This window comes from Indicator indicator, chromosome 12, assembly GCF_027791375.1.
Source record: "Indicator indicator isolate 239-I01 chromosome 12, UM_Iind_1.1, whole genome shotgun sequence".
Classification (NCBI taxonomy): domain Eukaryota; kingdom Metazoa; phylum Chordata; class Aves; order Piciformes; family Indicatoridae; genus Indicator; species Indicator indicator.
Genome location: NC_072021.1, coordinates 7,014,821 through 7,040,757, shown reverse-complemented (window position 1 = coordinate 7,040,757; position 25,937 = coordinate 7,014,821). Strand labels below are relative to the sequence as shown.

Here is a 25,937-nt window from a genome sequence, read left to right as displayed (position 1 = left end):
ATGTTAGGAACAGGTTCTTTACTATCAGAGTGGTGGAACACTGGAACAGGTTGCCCAGGGAGGTGGTTGGGGCCCATCCCTGGAGATATTCAAGGTGAGGCTTGGCAGGGCTCTGGATGACCTGGTCTAGTTGAAGATGTCCCTGCTGACTGCAGGGGGGTTGGACTGGAAGAGCTTTGGAGGTCCCTTCCAACCCAGACCATTCTATGACTCTTCCCAGGCTGGTTTGGGTGCTCAGCCTTGAGGCAGGCACTAAGCTCGTCCACCCACTCGGTTTTTTCCACAGGGATTTGGACCTCAGCGCTGCAGCACGTACACTGTATCCTCAGAGTGCCTTGGTGAAGCTGGGACAGGGAAAGTGCTCACATGTCACACTGCACAGGGAGCAGAAGCAAAGCAGCACGAAGCTCATCAATGCTGTGTTTACACAGGAGAAGTGAAAAATCCTCCTGGTTACAATGAGATGCTGATGTTAGCTTCAGCAGGAAGCTTCAGCCTCTGAAAGGAAACCCTCAGAGACATGTTCCAAAAACATTCTCACACCTGGACTGAGCTGACTCTGGCATAATGAGTTTCAGGACATAATTATCAAGAATTCAGGCTCTGAATTCACGCATTTAGACAAGGGTGAGCGGCTTAGGGACAGCAGGCAGAAAATACTGCCGAGGGCAGAATCTGCAGCGCTGCACATCCTTTGTGTCTCTGTTGCTAATTAGGACATCGAATGGCCAAGTGTGAAACCTGGACAAGGGTGCCTGTGTGAATCCCTACTAACAACATCCCAGGAGAACTGCAGCTGTTGAAGGGAGGAGTTCTTTTGTGCAGATAAGGTGTCACCTCTTTGCCTGAAGGTGGGTCACTCTGCTAGCAGAATGATAAAAGCAGATGGTCCAAAAAGAATGGAAGAAAGATGGCTATGTTACTTGAGTTTGTATTAACCTAACTGATCTGGGGGAAAACCAAAAAGCCCAAAGTCCAGAGGAGGCCACCAAGATGAGCAGAGGGCTGGAGTGCCTCTGCTATGAAGACAGGCTGAGAGAGTTGGGGTTATGCAGCCTGGAGAAGAGAAGGCTCCAGGGAGACCTTAGAGCAGGCTTCCAATACCTGAAGGGGGTTATAGAATTGCTGGAGAAGGGCTTTTGATGTAGGCATGGAGTGAAGGTATAATGGCTTCAAACTGGAAGAAACTCCATTTAGAAGAGAAATTCTTCCCCGAGAAAGTGGTGAGGCACTGGAACAGGTTGCCCAGAGAAGTTGTGGAGGATCCAAGCCTGGAAGGGTTGAAAGTCAGGTTGGACAGGGCCTTGAGCAGCCTGGTCTAGTGGAAAGTGTCACTGCCCATGGCAGGAGGGGTTGGAATGAGATGATCTTTAAGGTCTCTTCCAACCCAAACCATTCTGTGATTCAATGAAGTAAAAAACCTAGCCCAATGCTGGAACAAACACCCAGGCTCTGCACAAACCCAGAGCTGCCAGACACTGACACCTCTATGAGGTCACTTCAGCTTTTTGCTTCCCAGCATTCTTTTACTGCACCACTTTTTAGATTCAGGACAGGTGAGTAAACTAAGAACACTGAGAGAAACATTGCTTGCACTGTGTTTAAAATATGGTGCCACAACAGAATGAATGGTTTTAAGCTAAAGAGAGATTTCAGGGTAAGTGTAAAGAAGAGTGCAGCTGTGACAGAAGGTTATCCAGGACAGCTGTACTTCAAAATGGTCCAAACCCAAGCAGAAAAGTCTTTTAACATCAGCCATGCTACACAGGGAGTACATCCTGAAATTCATTTCCAGGAGAATGCAAATCTGTGCAGACCTGTTTTATTTACTCTGGAGACAGCTTCAGAAAAGTCCTGAGTGAGACACCAGAGTACAGCAAAACTGAGGAAGGAGGAGTTCTCAAAGCAAGGAGGTGCCAGACTAGTCCTGCTGATCAAAGTGCCTGAAGGAGGCAAAAAAAAGCCAGCAAGCAGTTCTATGACAGGAACATAAAAGAGGATTTCCACAAGCAAAGGGTTTAATGGCTTTCAAAAGCCCAACAAAACGCTACAGGAAAGCAGCCACAGCACAAAGCACTCCCCAGCAGCAGCAGCATGGCTGTGTGACAGCAGCCCAGGGGCAGGAGGGTCAGAGGTGCCCAGGCTGTCACAAGAAAGCTGTGTCCAAAGAAGCCATCATCTGTCAGGGCACTCAGGCTCCAGAGCACTACAGGTAGGGCTCTGGCTGCAGCACAGCAGCTGAGATCTCCCATGACAAACACAGCCAGGATGGTGGTGCCTGCAGCCTCTCTCCTGTGCAGGCAGAGCAGCAGAGCAGAGGCTCAGCACTGCACCTGGCCTCAGGACATGGCAGGACTTCATCCAGTGTGGCAGGCAAGCTCCCTGCCTGCTGCCGACAGCCTGCTGCCAACTGCCTGGCTCTCCCTATTCACCACATATTGTTTAGGTTGGAAAAGCCCTCCAAGATCACCAAGCCCAATCATCAACCTAACCACATCCTAAAGCACCATGGACAAACAGGCCTCCAGGGATGGGAACTCCACTGCCTCCCTGGGCAGCCTCTTCCAAAGCCTGACCACTCTTGTAGAAAAGAAATTTTCCCTAGTCTCCAACCTAAACTTCCCGTGGCACAATTTGAGACCATTTCCTCCCATTCTATCTCCTGGTACTAGCAAGAAGAGACCAATCCCCACCTCACTCCAACCTCCTTTCAGGGAGCTCTAGAGAGCAACGAGGACTCCGCTCAGCCTCCTCTTCTCCAGGCTGAACAGCCCTAGGTCCTTCACCTGTTCTTCACCAGACCTGTTCTCCAGACCCTTCAGCAGCTTTGATGCCTTTATCTGGACACTTGGAAGACAGAGAATGGAACAGCAGAGGAAGATGCTTTTCCTGCTGTCTTAGTGCTGCTAAGTGACCCTTTCTGCCACAGAGTAATGCTGTCTAAATGCCCCCATGTCATGGTGGGGATTGTGTCACCAAACATCTGGCAGTGCTGGCTCCTCACCTCAGTACTCCTCTGTGTAGAGGCACAGCTCACCCAATCTGACATTTCCCATCAGTTTTACTTCTACCCAGTCAATCCCTACTCACTCTCAGATGTGTCTGAGAACCCTTGGGAGTCAGGAGTGGGCTGCTGGCAATCCATCCAGCCTACTTGCCAAGCCCTCTTGTTCAAGGACACTGAGGAGCCAGCTGCAGATGGGCTGAATGGTCACCCCCACTCCTGAGTATATTCTTAACAACTTCTAGCTTTTCCAGGGCCAAGACTTTGGCACATGATCTTACAGTGACAAAGGTAAGAACTCCAGAGTGAAATACAACACTGAAAGAGAAATTCCTCTGGCAGATCTTCTTTCCCTCACCCCTTCTCACCCTGCATTTTCATGAAAGGACAAGATGCAAAAGAGCAGAAAGATTTAGAGAAACAGGTGCACACTGTGGTCCCTACCTCACCAGGCTCTACAAATCAGCTCACAGAAACGAGGAGAGAACCCCAGAATGACAATGCACCCAGTCTTGCGAAATGAGTGCATTTAGGAGAGCCCAAGCCAGTGTCTTCCCAGTTCCATTGCTTATTTCGAACCTCTACAATGAAGGCTATCCACCACTCATGAAGGCTGGAAAGGACTACAACAGCCAGGCGAGGAGGTTGGGCTCCACAAAAGAAATGCCACCTCCAGAAATGTTATTTTCTAGGAAAAGTAACAGATTAAACACAGAGAAGACATCATAAGAAACTTGTGTTAATTTGAAATGCCAGGGCAGAGGAAAAAAAACCTACAATAACTTGTCAGACATTTCATGAAGCCCAGCAGCAACACAGTGAGAAGAATACCATCTAGATAGTCCTCCTGCAGCTCTTTCTTTTAACCACACAGTAGAACTAGAAGGTTGGAAGATCATCAAGTCCAACCATCACCCTAATACCACCATGGCCATCACACCATGTCCCTTAGTCACACGGCCACACATTTCTTGAACATCTCCAGGGATGGGGACTCTACCACCTCCCTGGGCAGCCTGTTCCAATCCCTGACCACTCTTGCAGCAACGAAATTTTTCCTAATGTCCAACCTGAACCTCTCCTGGTTTCAGGCCATTTCTTCTTATCCTGTCACTTGTGATTAGGGAGAAGAGACCAGCCCCACCTGATTCCAAGCACTTTTCAGGGAGCTGTAGAAAGTTATGTGGTCTCCCCTCAGCCTCCTCTCCTCCAGGCTAAACAACCCCAGTCTCTCAGCTGCTCTTCACCAGACCTGTTCTCCAGACCCTTCCCCAGCTTCCTTTCTCTTCTCTGGACCTGCTCTAGCACCTCAATGTCCTTCTTAGAGGGAACTGAATGCAGGACTCAAGGTGCTGCCTCACCAGTACCAAGCACAAGGGTGGAAGTGCTAAAAGAACTCAGAGACTGAAAGAGTTAACACCTGAGGAGCAGCTATTGCTCCTACTCAGCAGAACTATCAATATCTTCAATAGTGGCTTACTTGTTGGGGATGAGAGCAAAGCAGCAGCATGCTGTGTTCATACGGAGGAAGGCCCCTGAGGAGGTATTTGTAAGAGGGGCAGGAAGCAGCTCAGCTGCCCAGGCTGCCTGGAGCGCAGCTGCTGACACCGCACTGCCTCGGAAAGGTCTGTTGATAAATATTTGCTTAGCATGTTGTAACTTGAGCAGAGGAGAGGAGGAGTACCCTCAGCATTGGTACATTCAGACAGCCCTCGCACAGCTTCCACAGCACAGGAGACAAGAACGCTGCTCTCTTGGGTTCCTCACAGAGGTCCACAGGAGGCCACAAAGATGATCAGAGCGCTGAGAAACCTCTGCTATGAGGACAGGCTGAGAGAGTTGGGGCTGTTCTGCCTGGAGAAGAGCAGGCTTTGGGAAGACTTTAGAGCAGCCTGACTGTACCTGCAGGGGGCTACAGGAGAGCTGAGGAGGGACTTTTAACAAAGCCATGGAGTGACAAGATGAGGGTCAGTGGCTTCAGACTGGAAGAAGCTGCATTTAGATGAGACATTAGGAAGAAATTCTTCCCTGTGAGGGTGGAGAGGCACTGGAACAGGTTGCCCAGAGATGCAGAGATGTGGAGGTTCCAAACCTGGAAGTGTTCAAGGCTAGGTTGGCTGGAGCCCTTGTAGGAGGTGTCAATGGCACAGGGGTTGGACAAGATGAACTTTAAGGTCCCTTCTAACCCAAACCATTCTGTGAGTCTATGATTTTATTATCAGTATGGGCATCACACTCTGCTAATAGCTCAAATTTCATTTTTCCCAGCAAAGGACTGAAAGCTGGATTGTTTTGGTTTTGTTTATTTCTTCTTTAGTTTTAAGATTAAATTAGTCTTAGAGATTTTCAAATCTACTTGCTTGGTTTTGTAGTCAAAACACTTCTATTTAGTTCTGAAGAGATTGTTAGAAAGAAAACACAGCAGTGTGGGTGGAGTCACTTCAGTGACTAAACTGCCTTCTCAGAAGCCTTTAGTTTTTAGTTAGTGTTCAACCAAAAAACTAAATACATCTCTAAATCACACTCCTGTTAAGTTCTGTCTTTATCAGTCAGTGATGTACCAAACACATCTGCCATGAAACACCTTGAAAAGTGACACAGGATAAAAAAATCAGTATCTAAGTACAGCCCCTAACCCAACAAAATGCTCTTAAACTTCAGCAGGGACTTGAGGAAACCAACTCCTGGAAAAGCTGATAGTGCTGGCATGAAGACAGCTACCGAAGGGGTTATTCACACCTGCTCTCCTGGCAGGCATCCCAGTCAACTGTTCCTCTTTCTGTCTCATCAACAGGGATGGACTGGGAGGACAGGAAGACAGCTCTGTTAAATACACAGCATACACCAGTGTCACTGGATTGGGAATTCACAGCAGGACACTTCAGCCAGGCTGCTGAGCTGAAGAAGATGGATCTCTTAACTGAAATTACAGGGTTGGTTTTCTTCAGCAGTGCACTGGGTATGATGAAAAGGCACTTAGAAAAACAAGCAGCTTTAGAAAAAGCAAATAGCTCTTGCAGGACCAGCATGGAACTATGGGAAGCACTCTGTTTAATTCTCTTGTGACACTAAGTGGTGCACAAGAAACTAACATCTCCAGCAATACTCAGTTAGGAGTGCACATAGGTAAGCATTCTTCCCACCACAGAGAAAGAAGTCCGCTCACTGTCCCAACAGGAAAGTCATTTTTGAAGGAAAGAAATCTGACTCTGCAGTCCAAGCTTAAGGTAAGAGAGCAAGTCTACTGAGGAGGGGCAGAGGGCTTGTTCAGTCTGAAGAAGGGGACGCTGAAGAGAGCTGCTCTCTACAGCTCCCTGAAAGGAGCTTGGAGCCAGGTGGGGGTTGGTCTCTTCTCCCTAGTATCAGATGACAGAAGGAGAGGAAATGGCCTGAATTTGTGCCAGGGGAGGTTTAGGTTGGATATGAGGAAATATTTTTCTGCTGCAAGAACAGGCATGCATTGGAACAGGCTGCCCAGGGAGGTAGTGGAGTCACCATCCCTGGAGGTGTTCAAGAAACCTGTGGCCATAGCACTTTGGGACGTGGTTTAACGGCCATGGTGGTGTTGGGTTGAAGGTTGGACTTGGATGATCTTGGTGGTCTTTCCCAACCAAAATGGTTGTATGATTCTATTTTATAGCAGGAAGAAAAACTAAAAACCCGAACTAAACCCAAAAGCCTTCCCATGGTTTTTGTTGGTGGTGGTGTGTTTAAAATTTATCTGTTCCCTTTCCCTAGGGCTGTGTCTGATCTCACTGTTACCAGAAGACTCCTCCCTAAATTGCTAGAGGAGTTTTCATCTGTGTATGATTTTGCATACAGCAATGGGGAGGGACTTTTTAGGATGTCAGGTAGTGACAGGACTGGGGGGAATGGAATAAAGCTGGAAGTGGGGAGATTCAGACTGGACATGAGGAAGAAGTTCTTCACCATGAGAGTGGTGAGAGCCTGGAATGGGTTGTCCAGGGAGGTTGAGGCCCCATCCCTGGAGGTGTTTAAGGCCAGGCTGGATGAGGCTCTGGCCAGCCTGCTGTAGTGTGAGGTGTCCCTGCCCTGGGGACCCCTGGGCAGGGGGTCTGGAACTAGATGATCCTTGTGGTCCCTTCCAACCCTGACTGATTCTATGACTCTATAATGAACAGCTTTTACAAAATGTGAGGCTCCCATATAACAACCTCTGAACTTTCCAAATGCTCTCAGAAGGACACCAAGCTCTCTCCAAGCTTCCTCTGCAGAAGAGCTTGACAAGGAAGGGGTGAACACTGACACTGCTGCTGTGAGAACAGGAAGACAGAAATGATGGGACATGGAAGAATGAAAAAAGCAAGACACTGACCTGCCAAAGTCAAATATTGGGTGGCAGGAAGCACCTACATTGTATGGTGAGAAGGCAGAAGCAGGCTGGATCTGGTTTTGCATGAAGAGGTTTGCAATGTCTGCTTTGCATTTACACTAACAGCAGAGTAACTCCGTGCTTTGAGACTGCTTTCACCTGCATGTCTGAAAAACAGCTTGGGGTGCACATCTGACCTCAAGAGAGATGTGAAAGGATTAACATGAAAAGACTCAGTCAACAAATAAAGGAAATATGGCCATCTTCTCTCTCTCCCTGCCTGACCTGAGAAGATAGCAGAGGAAACCAGTCAGGAAAAGAAATGCAAGATTTGCTACAGAGAAGGACAGGCTATTTTTCACTGCTGTCTTACTTTCCCAGTCAGTATTCATCAATGTGGGCCACAGAAACATCTGCCAATAATTCTAGATCCTTGGCCTTGCAGGTCATAGAATCACAGAATTGTTTCAGTTGCAGAAGCCCTCTAAGGTCATCCAGTCCAAACCATCAACCCAACCCCACCATGGCCACTAAACCATGTCCCCAAGTGCCATGGCCACAGGTTTCTTGAACACCTCCAGGGATGGTGACTCCACCACCTCCCTTGGCAGCTCTTTCCAAGGCCTGACCACTCTTGCAGCAAAGAAATTCTTCCTAATCTCCAATTTAAACCTCCCCTGGCACAACTTGAGGCCATTTCCTCTCATCCTCTTGCTACTTGGAAGAGGAGACCCAACCCCCACCTCACTCCAACCTTTTTTCAAGGGAGCTGGAAGGTCTCCCCTGAGCTGCTTTCTCTCCAGACTAAACAACCTCAGTTCCCTCAGCTGCTCCTCCCCAGACCTGTTCTCCTAGCAGTGAGTTTTAGGGAACAGAAATTCCACCACGTTGTTCATGACTTGTTCAAACTCTTGCACAACACAGGGACAAAAGTCTGCCAACCAAACTCAGTTTAACAGGCAAAGTGATACTGAGTAATGAGAGTTAGGTGCATTTCCCTCTGCATTTCTGGGAACATGCAGGATACCATTCCCAGAAATGGGAGCTTACCCACTCACTGGAGTGGCATCAGCCAGGAAGGCAAAAGCAGTCAGGGTTTGCTCTCATAACTTTATGGATAGTTTCTACCAGCAATTTTTACTGCCCAGCAGCACTGTAAGGGCATCCCTACAGAGGAAGTTTCCTGAGTTTATTTCATAGAATCCTAGAATGGGTTGGGTTGAAGGGACCTTAAAGATCATCTGGTTCCAACCCTCCTGCCAGGGGCAGGGACACTTCCCACCAGCCCAGGTTGCTCATGGCCTCATCCAGCCTGGCCCTGAACACCTCCAGGGAGGGGACATCCACAACCTCCCTGGGCAACCTGTTCCAGTGTCTCACCATCCTCACTGCAAAGAATTTCTTCCTAATCTGCAGTCCCCGTCAGGTACTGGTTTCTCTCCTATTTCTATGATCACTATTCCGTCGTTCCAGACTATTTGGTGGCAGAGGCAACAGCAGGGACAGCTCATTCCTTCCCGAAACTCAGGAAGCTGAGGACCCCACATGCATTTCTACCCCAACAGAAGACATGAGGCTTACTAAGGGTTTCAGCTCACTTGTGTGACCTCTGGCACCAGCTAAGTGAATGGCAGAGGTGGAGGGCTGAGTTTTGAGCACAATCAGCAGTGCAGCAGACAATAAACAGGCAGCCTGTGGGGCACAGTGAGCCGATGATAGCACAGCAAGGCTGGGCGGCTGTATCAGTGGCTGTGCTCCTGTCAGGCCTTGATAAGCTCCACTCATGCATCGCCTTATGTAGGCAGAGTCCTCTGCTGACATACCAGGGCTCAGGAACAAGTGCCTGGGAGGTTCCCAATCAGAAACTGAGAGGCTTCAACTCCTTGTTTTAATAAAGCACAACAACAACAAAACACAGCAGGATGAGGGAGGTGATTTTGCCTCTCTGCTTTGCTCTACTGAGACTCCACCTGGGCTCCTGCATCCAGCTCTGGTGCCCCCAACACAAGGACACAAACCTGTTGGAACAGGTCCAGAGGAGGCCACAAAGATGATCAGAGGGCTGAAGGCACTTGAAAGACATCTGGACATGGTGCTGAGAGACATGGTTTAGTACCAGCCTTGGCAGGGTTACACTAATAGTTGGACTTGATGATCTTAAAGGCCTTTTCCAGCCTAAACAACTCTGTGATTCAGGAGAACTGCTTTCCCCAAGCACCTTTAGCTCCATTTATTCTGTGCTAACATAGGGCTGAGAAAGGAGCATTTTCACCATCGCTAGACCACACATCTGCTGCCTGCTGAACTACTTCACAAGTCTCATACTCTCAGAATTAGGAGATTGGTCCTGTTTTTTTGAAGGCATTTAATAGTAGGCTGCTGTAGCACAGAGGCATTTCAGGAAAGCCTCCTTGCTTTCACTAATGATGCTAATTAACTCATATATTGCAAATATGTTTGCAACTCAACTGCCGCTCTCAGGACAAATTAGCAGAGATCACACTGTTGAAGTGTGCATCTCTGAAGCTTTGTCATCATGTTTCACTCACTGAATTGTAAAATCAAGTAAGCTGTGATGAGTCTCAAGTCATTAACATGAATTAACAAGGTTCTGCTGTATATTATTTCACAGCTACTGCCAAAAAGGGCAGCTCTTGAGTACAGGGGATCCACTGAATGTCACCTATCTACCTCCCTTTGGAGGTATGGTTATATGCTCTGGTAAAACTCCCTCTGTACTGCACAGTGCCATTAATCGTGTTAGCTAAAGCACTCCTTCATATCCTGCTTCTTCTAGTAGAGGCTACAAGGGCTTCACATCTGCAGATGTGCACCAGTACTCATCAGATGTTGTCCTTAGAGCAGGCCAGCTCAGGCAGGTTGTGCTCCTTGACTGTGTGTGAAGAGACTGCACACAGACTGGGCTGAACAACACAGAATGATAGAATTGGTTAGGCTGGAAATGCCCTTTGAGATCATCCAGTCCAACCATTCTCTAACTCTACCAAGGCTGATGCTAAAGCATGGCCCTTAGCACCATATCTCTGCCTCTTTGAAACACTGCCAGGGACGGGGATTCAACCACCTCCCTGGGCAGCCTGTTCCAGTGTTTGAGAACATTCAGACAAGAAGTTTCTTCTAATGTCCAACCTAAACCTCCCCTGGTGCAATTTGAGGCCATTTCCTCTCATTCTATCACTTCTTACTAGGGAGAATAGACCAAGCCCCACCTCACTCCAACCCCACTTCAGGGAGCTAGAAGAGTGAGAAGGACACCCCTCAGCCTCCTCCTCTCCAGGCTAAGCAACCCCAGTTTCCTCAGCTGCTTCTCACCAGACCTGTTCTCCAGACCTTTTGCCAGCTTTGTTGTCCTTCTCTGGACCTGCTCCAGCACCTGAATGGCCTTCTTGTAGAAAAAGAAGCATATGTGATAGGCAGAGCATGAAGCACTCAACAAGTCTGCTGCAGAGCTAGAAGGCTGCAGCTGGATTAGTCCAGTACTGAGCTACTTAGCTCCTGCAGGTATGAGCTGTGAGAAGCAAGGCTGCTTTTCCACACCACAGTGTAAGTGTGACCTGGTCACAGCCTCAAACAGAACCTGAGCCTGGACACTCACCATACCCTGCTCTCATGCAGCCCTAATGGAGTACTCACAGCCAGGTCATTTCTCAAACATGGTGCCCCGCCAGACCTCAGCTGCTGAAAGGTCACACTGAAGTTTGGGGCATGCCTGAGGAGTAAACTCAGATAACAAAATTCTGCTGTGCACCAGTGCCGTTGGACTAAAGCCCAGGCTGTGGCCTGAGAGCACAGGCAGCTCCCCAGCCCAACTCCCCAAGCCCAGGGCTGGCTCAGCTTGAGCAGGACCTAGGGAGGAGCAGCCTCAGTCAGAGTGCTGCCTGAACTCTGCTGGAGGTGCCAGCAGCCCACTCCTGCTGCTGCCTTTGTCACAGGGCTGTCTGGCTGCCGCCACCACAATCTCACAGCACATTCCATGCCTGCTCCTGGAGATCCTTTGGGAAAAAGCACAGCAGGGAGCCAGCTGTCTGAATGGCTCCAGCACTCCCTTCTCCTTGGAAAGTTCTGTTCTGCACAAGCAATGACCCACCCAACACCTCCTGCCACTAGCTAAGTGCCACCAGCAGCTAGTCAAGGGACCAGAGAACATTAGGGGTTGGAAGGGACCTTGAAAGATCATCTGGTCCAACACCCCAATGAAGTCCACACCACCACAGAACCACAGAATGGTTTCAGTTGGAAAAGCCTTTTAAGATCATTGAGTCCGTTCTCTAGCTCTACCAAGGCTAAGGCTAACCCATGTCCCTCAGCAGCACATCTCTGCCTCTTTGAAACACCTCCAGGGATGGGCATTCAACCACCTCCCCAGGGAGCCTGTTCCAGTCTTTGAGAGCCCTCGCAGTCAAGACTTTTCTTCTAATGTCCAATCTAAACCTCCCCTGGTGCAACTTGAAGCCATTCCCTCTCATCCTATCACTTGTCACTAGGGAGAAGAGACCAACCCTCACCTGGCTCCAGCCTCTTTTCAGGGAGCTGTAAAGAGCAATGAGGTCTCCCCTCAGCCCCCTTTTCTCCAGGCTAAACAACCCGAGTTCCCTCAGCTGCTTCTCACCAGACCTGTTCTCCAGATCCTCCACCAGCATTGTTGGATTCACTCTTGAAAATCCTTTAGTTCAAACAACACAGCAAAAAGGCCACACAGAGCTCTGCAGCTGGTCACGGGGACCAAATCTTCTCCTACATAGGAAAAGAGCTTCCAAAAAAATGACTTCTCTTCTTTTACAGCCCTCAGCAGTGGATCTGATCTCAATCACTCTTCATTAAACAACACAGCCCCACCAAACCACACCACAAACCCAAAGGAAACCTCAGCCAGACTGCTCAAGAGTGTCCAAAAGAAGGAAGACATCTTACAAAAGCCAACAGCTATCAGAAGTTTTTGGTAAACCAGGAAAAATGATCTAACAAAGGAGCTAAATTTGAAAGCCTGAGAGCAGATCTTTCTTTCCTTGCTGTGCTGTGAAATGCAGCTTTCTGAAGTAGACCACAGCAGGAGTCTGGGCACCAACAGCACTCGGGTGGTTACATAATTTGGTGGTTAAGCAAAGATATTTTTAGTGCTTTGCTAATCCACCTAATGCATTTCCTTCCAAGAGAAGGGAATGCAGGAGGCTTAGAGTTGGGACAACAGGGACAAAACAGGGGAAGATTGACAAGGAATTCACATTTTCTAGAGAAAAAGTACAAAGTACCTGAAGTGCATCTTAAAGGCATCCATTCTCATCAAGGCTTAGCAGGGACTGGGAATGGGAGACACTTGGGTAGAAATAACTGAAAAGAGCTAAAGGGAAGATGTGGAACTTCCATAACATGCTTCAAGCAGCAATCTCGTAATTTGAAACAAGCTGGTGACACCCCAAGAGATTCAAGCAGAGATAAAAAAAAACGTGTAGGTCATTGCTGAGTGCCAGATGAAATTCATGCTACACAGGAATCCTGAAACAACTTCTAATTGTTCTGGAAAAAAACAAAACAAAACCAAACCAAAAAACACCAACAAAACAACCAACTAGGACTTCTGGGGGAATGGACCAAGCACAAATCCAGGCTGGACAGAGAATAGATAGAGAACAGCACTGAGGAGAAGGACTTGGGGGTGCTGGGTGATGAGCCAGCAATGGTCGCTGGCAGTCCAGAAACCAACCCTGTCCTGGGCTGCATCCCCAGCAGCATGGGCAGCAGGTCAAAGGAAGGGATTCTGCCCCTCTGCTCTACTCTCATGAGACCCCACCTGCACTTCGGGGTCCAGCTCTGCAGCCCCCAACACAAGGACATGGCAAGAGTGAGTGCAGAGGAGACCACAAAGATGATCAGAGGGCTGGAGCACCTCTCCTATGAAGGCAGCCTGTAGTGAATAAACTAGCCAAAAATGTCTATTCACAACATAGCCTGAGAGAGTTGGAGCTGTACAACCTGGAAAAGGTTCCAGAGTGACCTCAGAGCAGCCTTCCAGTACCTGAAGGGGACTACAGGAGAGCTGGAGAGGGCAAAGGCACAGAATGACAGGACAAGGGATAATGGCTTCAAGCTCTACTGGAAGAAGCCCCATTTAGATGAGACTTAGGAAGAAATTCTTCCTCACAAGGGTGGTGAGGCACTGGAACAGGTTGCCCTCCCCAGCCTTCCTGCAGATCCCCTTCAGACACTGAAACACTGCTCTAAGGTCTCCCTGGAGCCTTCTCTTCTCCAGGCTGAGCAGCCCTAATTCTTTCAGCCTGTGTCCACAGGAGAGGTTCTCCAGCCCTCTGATTATCCTGGTGGCACATCTAAGATGAGAGCATGGGAGCAGGGCAGTAAACCACACCAAACCCACTTCTTTGAACATTAAATAATCTTTAAAAAAAGAACCCTTGAAACCCCCCTGACTGTAACCTGGAACCAACCCCAGCGGACTTCACTCCTGAAAGGTCCTCCTCACCTTGCTTCAAAGTTTCATTGACGAACAGATGGAGACGTTGAGCACAAAATGCTCATTTCCTCAGCTGGCTTGCACCTAAGCAAGTAACATTTCCATCTCCCTTGAAGCTTTTCACTTGCAAAATTAGACAATTTAGTGTCAAAGAACAAAAGGAAAGATCAGAACACCTCCAACATACAAGGGAGAGACAATAAAAGGTTTCAGACTCAAACTGATGGTATCGCAGGGCTGTAAATTTAACAGTGAGTGCATCAAAGCAGATAATCCAAGAGGCAACCCTCACTGTGATCACAGAATCACAGTTTTGGTTGGAAGGGGCCTCCAAAGGTCATCTAGTCCAACTCCCTTGCAGTCAGCAGGAACATCTTCCACTAGATCAGGTTGCTCAGAGTCTTGTCGAGCCTGACCATGAGTATCTCCAGGGTTGGGGCCTCAACCAGCTCCCTGGACAACCTGTTCCAGTGTTCCATCGCCCTCATGGTGCAGAACTTGTTCCCTAAGATCCAATCTAAATCTCCTCTTCTTTAATTTCAAACCATTGCTCCTCCTCCTGTCCTTGCAGGCCTTTGGGAACAGTCCCTCTGCAGCCTTCTTGTAGCCCCCTTCAGGTACTAGAAGGCTGCTATAAGGTCTCCCTGGAGCCTTCTCCTCTCCAGGCTGAACAACCCCAGCTCCCTCAGCTGCTCCTCACCAGACCTGTTCTCCACATCCTTCACCACCTTCATTGCCCTTCTCTGGACCTGCTACAGCATCTCAAGGTTTTTGTAGCGAGAGTCCCAAAACTGAACCCACGACTCAAGGTGGGGCCTCACCAGTGCTGAGAACAGGGGACAGTCACTTCTTTGGTCCTGCTGGTCACACTATTCGTGATCCAGGCCAGGATGCTGGTGGCCTTGACTACCTGGGCACATACTGGCCCATCTTCAGCTGGCTGCCCCTAAAAATGTGCAAGGCAGAACAACCCTGACTCCATAAACAAACTAAGTACCTTCAAGGTGATCTCAGGAATGAGCTCCTGGGAGCCCACATCTATAGAGCAGAACTGCAAAAACATCTAAGGAGGGCAAGAATCATCAAGAGGTGGTTTCAGATGCCAATATTTACGTGGGTTTGAGGGAAGTTTGTAAGGAAAAATTTGCTTCTGGACACAGAGAGACTGCAGCTCTGTCCCATGAGACAGCTAGAGCAGAGACCTGGGGAAAAAGGAGAAGCAGAAAAGATAAAGAAGCACAAACTGAGCAGTAATAAAATAGAGAAATGTCTGAATGGCCAGAAAAATGAGCACAGGTGCCATGGATCCCTGCTCTATCAGTACTCACACCAACAGCTTCACTCACTGAGCCACCCCAGCTGTCAGAAAATTAATCAATTACTATTTGGGAAATACTGAATTAGACCAGCTCTGGGGAAAAAATGACCTGGCTAATACAAACACACAGTGAGGTTGGCTCTGCTCCAGCAGTGCCTTTTAGAAAAGCCCAAATATATCCCTGTTCTTAGAACTGGCAGGAGGTCATCTCATCAGAAGTTAAATCCTTGAGACTTTCTTACATCTCTGCCTGAGGGACACTACAGAGACACTCTGCATATTTTCAGCCATGTAACCAAACACAAAGGAAAGAAATCTATGTGGTGATGGTCCTACAACTTGTCTATCTCCAACAAATGTATTATTCATTCTTCATCCAGAAACAGAGGAACACTCCAAGACCATGTCCTTTTAGCAACAAGTTGGTTGCAAAAGTCATTGAGGTGCTAGAGTGTGGCCAGAGAAGGGCAAAGAAGCTGGTGAAGGGACTGGGGAATAGGGCTGGTGAGGAACAGCTGAGGGAGCTGGGGGTGTTCAGCCTGGAGAAGAGGAGGTTGAAGGGAGACCTCATTGCTCTTTCCCTGAAAGAAGGATGAAGTGAGGTGAGGACTGGCTTCTTCTCCCTAGTTTCAGGTGATAGAATGAGAGGAAACAGCCTGAAATTGTGCAAGGGAAGGTTTAGGTTGGATATGAGGAAAAATTTCTTTGCTGTGAGCAGTCAGGGATTGGAACAGGCTGCCCAGGGAGAAATGTGTGGACACTGGAATAGGTTTTCCAGAGAACTTGTGGATGCCTCACCCCTGGGAGTGTTCAAGACCAGAACAGATGAAGCTTCAAGCAACCTGGTCCAGTGGGAGGTGTCCCTAGCCATGGCAGAGGGTTGGAACTGGATGTCCAACTGTAAGGTCCCTTCTAACTGAGGCCATTCTATGATTCATTCTATGACATGACACTTGGGGACACCATGATGGTATTGGGTTGAAGGATGGACTTGATGATCTTAGAGGGCTTTTCCAACCAAATCAGTTCCATGATTCTATGATCTGCCCTGATAAAGCTAGTGGTGCAACTCCCACAGGATCCATGGAACATAAGGATTCCTCTAAAGAATTCATGATTCACACCAAAATTACTATGCATAGTAGCTCAAGACTCATGAAATTTTACCTCAGGTTTTATTGTTTCTCTTCAAACTAACTCTGCAGGAAAATGGTTCCAAGTGATTTGGTTTTGGAGTCAAGGCAGCCCCTTGTACCAAAGCAAGCAGCCACAGACATGCCCTCGGTGTTTGGTGGATCATGCTCCAAACACAATGTTCATATTTCAGCTATAATAAGTAAAGCATCTCAGAGGTGTGTGAGGCACTGGACTCCAAGTGTCCAGTTTAGTCAAGTGAGGCTGGCAGGAGCAGCTCCAGCCAGCACGGGAGGCCGTGAGTGGCGCACGTCACTCGGTGCAGCTGGGGAACGATTGGCAGCTGCCATCCAGCGTGGACACAAACCCTGCCACCACGTGCAGAGAACGCCAGCTGGCCCTAGAAATCACACTTTGTCCAGGTCAAGCTGAGAGCACTGCTCACACAAGGCAATAAATTCCAGTTCAAGAAGGACAAGGAACTACTGGAGACAGTCCAGCTAAGATGCTGAGGGGACTGGAACATCTACCTTATGAGGAGAGGCTGAGAGACCTGGGGCTGTTTAGCCTGGAGAAGAACAGTCTCTGGGGAGGATCTCATTAATGATGATCAATAGCTGAAGGCTGAGTGTCAGGAGGATGGAGCCAGACTCTTCTCAGTGGTCTCCAGTGACAGGACAAAGGTTGATGGGCACAGACTGGAGCACAGGAGGTTCCACATGAACATAAGGAAAAAATCCTTCACTATGAGGATGGCAAAGCCCTGGAGTGTCTGTGCAGAGAGAGGTTGTGGAGTCCCTGTTTCTGGAGAGATGCCAAATCCTCCTGGATGTGTTCCTGTGTGATTTTCTCTAGGTGACCCTGCTCTGGCAGAGGGGTTGGACTCAATGATCTTCAGAAGTGCCTTCCAAGCCCTACCATTCATTGAGTCTGTGAAACAACGGAACTGGCTGCTACTAGTAGCAGCAGGAGGCTACTACTAAAAGTACTACTCAGTAGTCCTTCCTGTCAGCTCTACACGCTTTACAGAACCCCAGAAAGGCAGCACAGGATACACAAACTTACTCCTGATGAATGCTGTCCAAAATTCAAGCACTGGCACCATACTTATCTGCTGCCAGTGCTCTGGGGACAGCCATGCTGGGGCAGAAGCTGGTGCTGCCCAGTGACTTCAAGCCAATACTACGTGCCCAGGCTGAGGCTGGGGCAACACCAGGCCTGACCTCAGGATAAATCAGCTCTCTAAATCGCCCTCATCATCAAACATGAAATAATCCAGCCTCTGGTTCTAGGAGGGCACTCTGGCAGCAAGGGAGAACAGGGACCCAAGAAAGTCCAGGCTATGATAGCACCTCATGCCCAAACAAACCCCAAATAATTATCCTGGGTCTCTGACACCAAATGAATCCTCCTGCACCTTCCTTCTGGAGCCCCTCCACCAACATCTTTACAGCTCCACAGAGTAGAGCTGGCTGCTCATGGCACAGGATCAGAAGCAAGGTTTCAGCAGCTTCTATCAAAGAAATAAAGGTTTGCAGCTAAGCCATAGATAGCAACTGTGGCCTTGGACAAGAAGACGTTAAAAATAAAACTGAGCTGTCTCAAAAAGGTGCTCTGAAAAAGAAATCACTGCAGAAAAGGGTCCCTTTGACGGTCTCCCTGAGCAGAAGCTTGCTAATCCCTGAGCACAGGCCCGGAATTGACAAGGAGGAGCTGCCCTGCCTCAGGACTCACAAGACATTTCACTGCTACCTTGATGACAGCTCCTTTCCCAGCTTGCTGCCAGGTTCTTCTCCCTGCTGGGCACTGCCACACTCCCAGCCCACAAGGTCTCCAGGCACTTTCTTTGTGCAGCTCCTGACACAAAGGCACCATTATGCTTCAGCAGCCCTCAGGTGCTCAGGTAATGGAGGGGAAAGAATCATTGTTTTGTTTGACGGACTAAAAGCTCATTGTAATATAAGGAAAACAACAAGGAAATGGTCTTTTCTTTCTCCCTTTCATCCACACATGATCTTCTGAGTCCTATTTCTTAAGGTACTTTAATCTTAAAATCATAGAAACATTTCTGGAAAAGCCCTTTAAGACCACCCAGTCCAACCAAGGCTGGGCTAAACCATGGCCCTCAGCACCACAACTCTGACTCTTCAAAACATCTCCAGGGATGGGAATTCAACCACCTCCCTGGGCAGCCTATTCCAGTGCTTGAGAACCCATTCAGTCTAGAAGTTTCTTCTCATACCAAACCTAAACCTCCCCTGGTGCAACTTGAGGTCATTTCCTCTTGTTCTGTCACTTGTTACTAAGGAGAAGAGCCTCCCTTCAGGTAGTTGTAGAGAGCAATGAGGTCTCCCCACAGCCTCCTTTTCTCCAGACTAAACAATCTCAGTTTCCTCAGCTGTTCCTCACCAGGCCTGTTCTCCAAAATGGGTCTTGATCTTGTCCCTTTGTGTCCCTGCATAGTTTTCTCCCTTGGAGACTCAGCACTTAGAAGATTTGTAGTTGAGGATTAGTTAGAAAACACAGGTAGGGAGGAAAAAAACCCCACAGGCCTGGCTCCCAGAGCTCAATCCTGAAGCCCTGCTGAAGGAACCTGGTCTGTGATGGGTGTGTGCAAACAAACAGCATTCCCTCTGCTCCCCGTGCTGCAGGTTTACTGATGGGACCCAGAAACACTGAGTATGAAAAGGTGAGTTTGTGTTCAAACCCTGGACGTGAGCTCCTGACACATAATGGTTTGTACAGACTGCACTGGGCTGGAAGGGACCCTCAAAGGGCATCTTGTCCAACTCCCCTGCACTCAGCAGGGACACCTCCAACTACAGCAGGCTGCACAGGGACACATCCAGTCTGAGCTTGAATGTCTCCAGGGATGGGGCCTCGACCACATCTCTGGACAACCTGCTCTAGACACCCTCCTGATGTTCAACCTAAATCTGCCCTTTCCAATTTCAAACCATTGCCCCTTGTTCTATCACCACAGATCCTTCGAACAGTCCCTCCCCAGTCTTCCTGTAGGTCCCCTTCGGATATTGAAATGCAGCTCCAAGGTCGGCCTGGAGCCTTGTCTTCCCCAGACTGAACAGTTCCAATTCTTTCAGCCTGCCTTCGTAGCAGAGGTTGCCCTGACCTAGGTGCAGGACTTTGGACTTTGACTTCCAGAGCCTCATGAGATTCTCCTCAGCACACCTCTCCAGCCTGTCCAGGTCCCTCTGGATGGCACCCATTCAGTCCTTCAGTCTTATCAACCACACCACTCAGCTTGGTGACATCTGCAAACTTCCTGAGGGTGTCTCAGTCTTGCTGTCTATAGCACTGGTGGAGATACTGAACAGCACTGGTCCCGGTACAGACCCTGAGGGACACCACTTGTCGCCTGTCTCCATCTGGACACGGAGCCCTCCTAAGTGCTGAGGAAGGCTAAGTTAAGAAAACATACTGAAGGGCTGCTCTAATGAGAGACAATGACGTTCATACCAAGAATTGAAGAGCTCCAATGCAACTGCAGTTCACACCGGGCTGCGCAGGGACCTTGCCTCTGCACCAGACACAAGGCAGCCATGGACAAGGAATCAAAATCCCTCCAGTGAGAATGATCTGGTACCCTCAAAACAAGTTTGACTCTTGGCTGAATGGGCATTAGGAGCTTTTCAACACCTTCCAAAGGGCTCTTCCAAATGTTCAACATCCAGCATTGGAATCATTTCACACATGATTGGAATAAGCACATGCCAGAAGGCAGCTGCATCCTGGGCTGCATTGAGAGGAGTGTGGGCAGCAGGGCAAGAGAGAGGATTCTGCCCCTTGATTCTGCTCTGCTGAGACCCCACCTCAAACACTCCATCCAGTTCTGGTGTCCCCAGTATAAGAAGGACATGGAGCTGTTGGAGCAAGCCCAGAGGAGAGCCACAAGGATGATCCAAGGGCTGAGGATAACCTGAGGGAGCTGGGGGTGTTCAGCCTGGAGAAGAGAAGGCTCTGGAGAGACCTTAATGCTGCTTTCCAATACCTGAAGGGATCCTACAGGAAGGATGCAGAGGGACTTTTCATAAGGGTGTCCAGAGACAGAGCAAGGGGAATGGCTTTAATACAAGGAAGAGCAGGGTTAGACTTGATCTTAGGAAGAAGTTCTTCACTAGGAGGGTGGTGAGACTGGAATAGGGAGGTTGTGGATGCCTCCTCCCTGGGGTGTTTAAGGCCAGACTGGAGGAGGCTTTGGGCAACCAAGTCTAGTTGAGAGATGTCCCTGCCCATGGTGGGGAGGTTGAAGTAGATAGTCTCTAAGGTCCCTTCCAAGCTAAGTAATTCTGTGAATTGATTATGAATTTCTGTAGGGCAGCTTTTCCTTTCAGCCACCATGACCCCCAAAAATGAGTACAGAGTACACGTGATTGTTTGTAGCACCAGTGGGGTAAAGATGACTTTGACTTAATTCCTGCCTGTACTAATTAGGTTTTCATTTGTTTTTGAAAAACAAAAAGCTTTTTAATATTTTTAAAAGGGAAAAAATACTGAACATACTTCTGGGATTCCTCAAATTCTGTTGCTTTTCCATTTATGCCTTAATATTTTGCCTTAAAAATAGTCCAACTCCCAGCACACAATCAAGGCTGTTAAATTGAGCTGTCATTTTAAAAGAGTTTTTATTCACTGCTCATTTATAATCTGCTTTGGATACAGCCCTGTGTAGCAGAGGCTGGTAACTGTAGAGTAGCTTCACAGGATTCTGTGATCTGCTGGCTGCTGAGAAATGCTGTTATTTTAGCTAAAACGCCTCAGTCCAAATGCCTCCAAAGCCCAAAGGCTGAGCCAGGAGAACCAACCTCCAGGTTCAGAGAAACAACATTTAACCTAAATTTCAGGTTTTTCTTTAAATAAAGGAAGACCACATGAGTTACTAAAGAGGACTTTTAGACATAAAAAGACATCAGGAATACAAAGCAAAACAGTGGTGGGTCTTGTTGATGACTGTGTAGACATCTGTCACAGGTCAAACTAGCAGCCAAACCTGCCCTGGCCAGCAGGGAGCTATGAAGAAGGGAATGGTCTGGTTTCAGTTGGCTGAGCACTCACATTGGGAATAAACAATGCAGGAAGAAGAGCAGCATCTGACTCAGAGCTGCATGTAAGAGGGAAGGGATCAGGCTGAAAGTCAGGGTTTCCAGCTCTTTGGAAGGGAGATTCAGTGTTTTTAGAGGTGAGGAAATGTCACACAGAATGTCTGAGGTTATGCCATCTAAGCAGACCCACCTTTGTATGAGACACCAGAGAAGTGAAGACAAACAATCCTCCTGGATCTTTTGGTGTAGCAGGGGACCACAGTCCTCACTTTCATCTCAGATATTGCAGTAATACTGTCTGAAGGATTCATATATTCACAGATGCACAGAATGGGCTAGGTTGCAGGGGACCTTGAAGATCAGCCAGTTCCAACTTCCCTGCCATGGGCACGGACACCTCCCACCAGCCCAGGTTGCTCAAGGCCTCATCCAGCCTGGCCTTGAACACCTCCAGGGAGGGGACACCCACAACCTCCCTGGGCAACCTGTTCCAGTGTCTTACCACCCTGTCTAAAGAATTTCTTCCTAATCTCCAGTCCAAATTTTCCTTCCTCAAGCTTCAATCCATTCACCCTCCCCCTACCACTACAAGCTCCTTGGTGCACACCCTGCCACGGCCTTGCTGCTGCTCCATGCCAAAGGCAGCTCTGAAGCCCTGAGCTGGGCAGGACTGTGTCCCCCTTACGAGGTGAGCCCAGCACACCTCCAGAAGTGCAGCTCCTGGCATCTGTGCCTGACGCTGCTGAACTAGCTGTGAGGCCTCTTCGACTCAGTGCCAGCACACTTGGTACAAAGGCTGCTAAAAGAGGTGAAACCTAAACATGCCATCTTACTATCCTTACTGGCAGTCATGAGACTGTTTCAGAGTGATTCTGAGCTGGAGAACCATAGCAATACCCACGGTCACAGCTGCACAATTGATGCCTTCTGCTGTTGCACTTTCAAGCACAGCTTACCAAGAAGTGAATGCTGTTTTCATGGACTGCTCCAGAAGAGCCAATCTGAACTCTGTCACTCACCTCAGACTGAAGGGAAGGAGCAGCAAACAAAGCACCTCAGAGAGACATCCCTTCTAAAAGAGGAAAAGCAGGCACTGTAACCTGAACAGCTCAGACCACAGCTTTGTAGGGACTCCAAAGCGGTGACTCCCCATATACACATGCCCCACCACCTCTATTTTTTTCAGGACTAGGGCTTATTATGCACTGACAGAATATGAATGAGATCCAGGAATTCCTTAAAGTTAGCCATTACTGCTCTGCTCTGCCACCACAGTACACTACTATAGGCTGCCTTGCATGCACGTAGAGAAGCAACTGAGAATGTGCTAACTTCTAGTTACTCAGCATCACAGAATCATAGAATTGTTTCAATTAGAAAAGACCTCTAGGATCATCCAGTCCAAACCATCAACCCAACACCACTGAGGCCATTAAACCATGTCCCCAAGTGCCATGGCCATAGGTTTCTTGAACCCCTCCAGGGATGGCAACTCCACCACCTCCCTGGGCAGCCTGTTCCAATCCCTGACACTCTTGCAGCAAAGAAATTTTTCTTAATCTCCAACCTAAACCTCCCCTGGCACAATTTCAGGCCATTTCCTCTCATTCTATCACCTGATACTAGGGAGAAGAGACCAACCCCCACCTCACTGCAACCTCCTTTCAGCGAGCTGCAGAGAGCCAGAAAGTCTTCCCTGAGTCTTCTGTCCAGTCTAAACAGCCCCAGCTCCCTCAGCCATTCCAGTGCTCAGAAAGGTTCTCTAACAGCATGCTAAATTCTTCATGTCTGTCTCTTGAGTCCTTTTTGCTATGAGCCATCCATGTATCAAAGCTTTCCCACTTGGGCAGTTCTCTGCAGTTCCCAGCCTAAGTCAGGAATCGGTTGTCCAGCTCTGGGTGTAATGTGACATCCTCTTTCTAAACCACGATTTTCTTTCATGCACATTTCTGGACTCTTGTTTTGGTCCCTAAAATATTTCAAGAGAAGCCTGCTTAAGGAAACAAACTAAAACCAACAACAGAGTAACTGCACAGAAACTTATTGGAAGGCATTAAAAATGAAACAGCTTTTTTAAGAGCCCTCAGGTTAACAGCAAAACCCACTGAAATTGTACTGATTTAATTTTTAACAGTTTCAGCTCAGACAGCTTGGTTAGGTTGTTGGTTAGGACCTCAAGGTGAAAATTACACTCTTTTTTTTACCCAGCCATTACAAATTCCTGCTCACTTCTCTCATTTGAAACACTTGGCAGAGGGTGGGATGAAGACAACCACGTCTGTCTGAAGTAGTGGTTGTAAGATCCAGACTAGCTGAGACCGCGGAAGTCGCACACTCCAAAATGAAAGAGTTCTTCCAGCAGATACTGCCCTGAACTGAACCCACAGCCTCTGAGCACAGAAACCCTGACCACTATTTTGTCCTTTCTCGTACCACAGTCTCTCAGATCAACAGATCAATGTCAAATAGTCCACTTCAGCGAGTCTTAGATGCTACTCAAAAACACATCAACACAAGAAAGATGAGGCTGGTGTCCTCACCCCACACTCCTCAAATCATTCCCCACATTTCCTCCCTAGTTTTCTTTTCCAAGCAGGTTTGAAGGCATAATGCAGCAGGAAGAGGTGAGAATGGAAGCTGTCATTCACAGTATGTAATGGAACACAAACACCTTTACTCCAGGTTTGAAGTTTCCTACATGGAATGCCACTGAAGGCAATGGAGTGACAGGTGAGCCAGAAAGGTCAGCAAGCACTCCCTAAAGATAACATTTGCCCTTTGCACTTGTGAGTCCTTGGTGGGTCACACATTGTACCACATTTTTGGTTCTGAAAATGCAGGATGCACAAACATGTTTCAGGGTAACATACCTTGAAGTGGCAATTTCCACTTTGGTTCTCGCCATGGCAGCTGCTCGCTGTGCACCCTCTATTGCTCTGTCCACCTTTTCTCTTGTTTTTGTGTTTCGTATGGGGATAAGCTGCTTCCTTATCCCACGGACCAAAACGTTATTTTTGTATTTTCCCTCTTCTTTGGTGCCATCTGGAAACATGGTACATCCATAGCCGTGCCTCCTGTTATTGAGCCACTCCCCTTCGTATTTCATCCCGTTCGAGCGCTCGCTGATACCAAACCCGCTGCGCTTGTCGTTCTTCCACTCGCCCATGTAGGCTTCTGTAGTGGTGGCATCAACGTGGTCTTCCACAGGGCAATAATCACAGTCACCATCTCCAAAACTAATGGTAGAATTGGCATCGCTAGAACTAATCCTACTCATAGCAGCATCGCTCCTGACAGAGCTCCTTTTGCTAGATATCGATGATCGAGACTCGGACTTGCGCAGTTTTATACTCCCCAGAAGGGATCCTCTTCGGAACAAGCCTCCTTTCTTCTTAATGCCAATGGCTTCTGCATCGCTGTGGAAATTGAGCACAAAGCCTCCTCTGGTGCCAGCAGGACTGTCTGAGGTGGCGTCGTGCAGAACGGTGCCGTTGCTCTGCTCACTCCGCAGCGAAGCCAACGAGGTGCGGAGCGGGGAGCGGATCACAGTTGCCATGCCGTAGGGCACGCTCTGGCGCACGCCGTAGCCATGGCGCATCCCTCCTGTCCACTGCCCCTGGTAGGTACCTGGCAGAGCAACAAGGAGAAACCACAGTTAGGAATCTGTAAGAGGCCTGGCACTCTGCACCCCGTATGCTAAAGGCAACAATCATGGACTGGTAGGGCTTGGAAGGCACCTCTGAAGATCATCGAGTCCAACCCCATTGCCAGAGCAGGGTCACCTAGAGGAAATCACACAGGATCACGATGCCCAGGTGGCTTTGGAATGCCTCCACAGACAGAGACTCCACAACCTCTCTGCACAGCTGCTCCAGGGTCTTGCCACCCTCACAGAGAATAATCTTATATTTATGTGGAATCTCCTGTGTTCTAGTTTGTGTCAATTGCCCTTTGTCCTGTCACTGAAGACCACTGAGAAGAGCTTGGCTCCATCTCCCTGACACTCAGCCTTCAGCTATTGATCATCATTAATGAGATTCCCCCCAGAGACTGTTCTTCTCCAGGCTAAACAGCCCCAGGTCTCTCAGCCTCTCCTCATAAGGTAGATGTTCCAGTCCCCTCAGCATCTTAGTGGCTCTCTGCTGGACTCTCTCTAGTACTTCTGGAGTTGTAAGCACTGGCCTGTTGGGTCATCCTAAAGTGACAACCTGAGAGAAGTCAGCTAGGACATGGTATGTTGGATGCTCTGTTTCTGGCAACAAGAAATGCAGAAAAAAAACCCAGCACATGGTGCAGAAGACAAATGACTTCTGCTACTTGTTTTACTTACAAATCATTTTTCTGCTTAATAAATCCTTCACTTTCCCAGATGAAGGATTTTGCTTTAGCAACCAAGATACAGTAACTGTAATCACAAGCATTTTATGAATGGATGCCTACAGGGACAACAATTCCAGACAAAGAACTCCCTCAACAATTGTTTAGGGTGAGCAGCAGAGCCATATGATATGCAGTCAGCTGGGGAGGGAACCACGAATGGAGGCAAGGGAAGGAGCCTGACACTCCTGGGTCTTGCTTCCAGCTGCTCTCAGAATTAGTAA

At 48.4% G+C, this 25,937-nt stretch overlaps 1 protein-coding gene across 1 annotated transcript in view; it reads right to left on the bottom strand.

The window, feature by feature from the left end:
• The window catches only part of JPH1 (junctophilin 1), an 80,943-nt gene that overhangs the window by 45,374 nt on the left and 9,632 nt on the right, over positions 1 to 25,937 (bottom strand). The window contains exon 2 of the mRNA XM_054385396.1: positions 24,207 to 24,963. Coding sequence (XP_054241371.1) covers positions 24,207 to 24,963 — 757 coding nt within the window. The remainder of the gene's footprint in view (positions 1 to 24,206; positions 24,964 to 25,937) is intronic.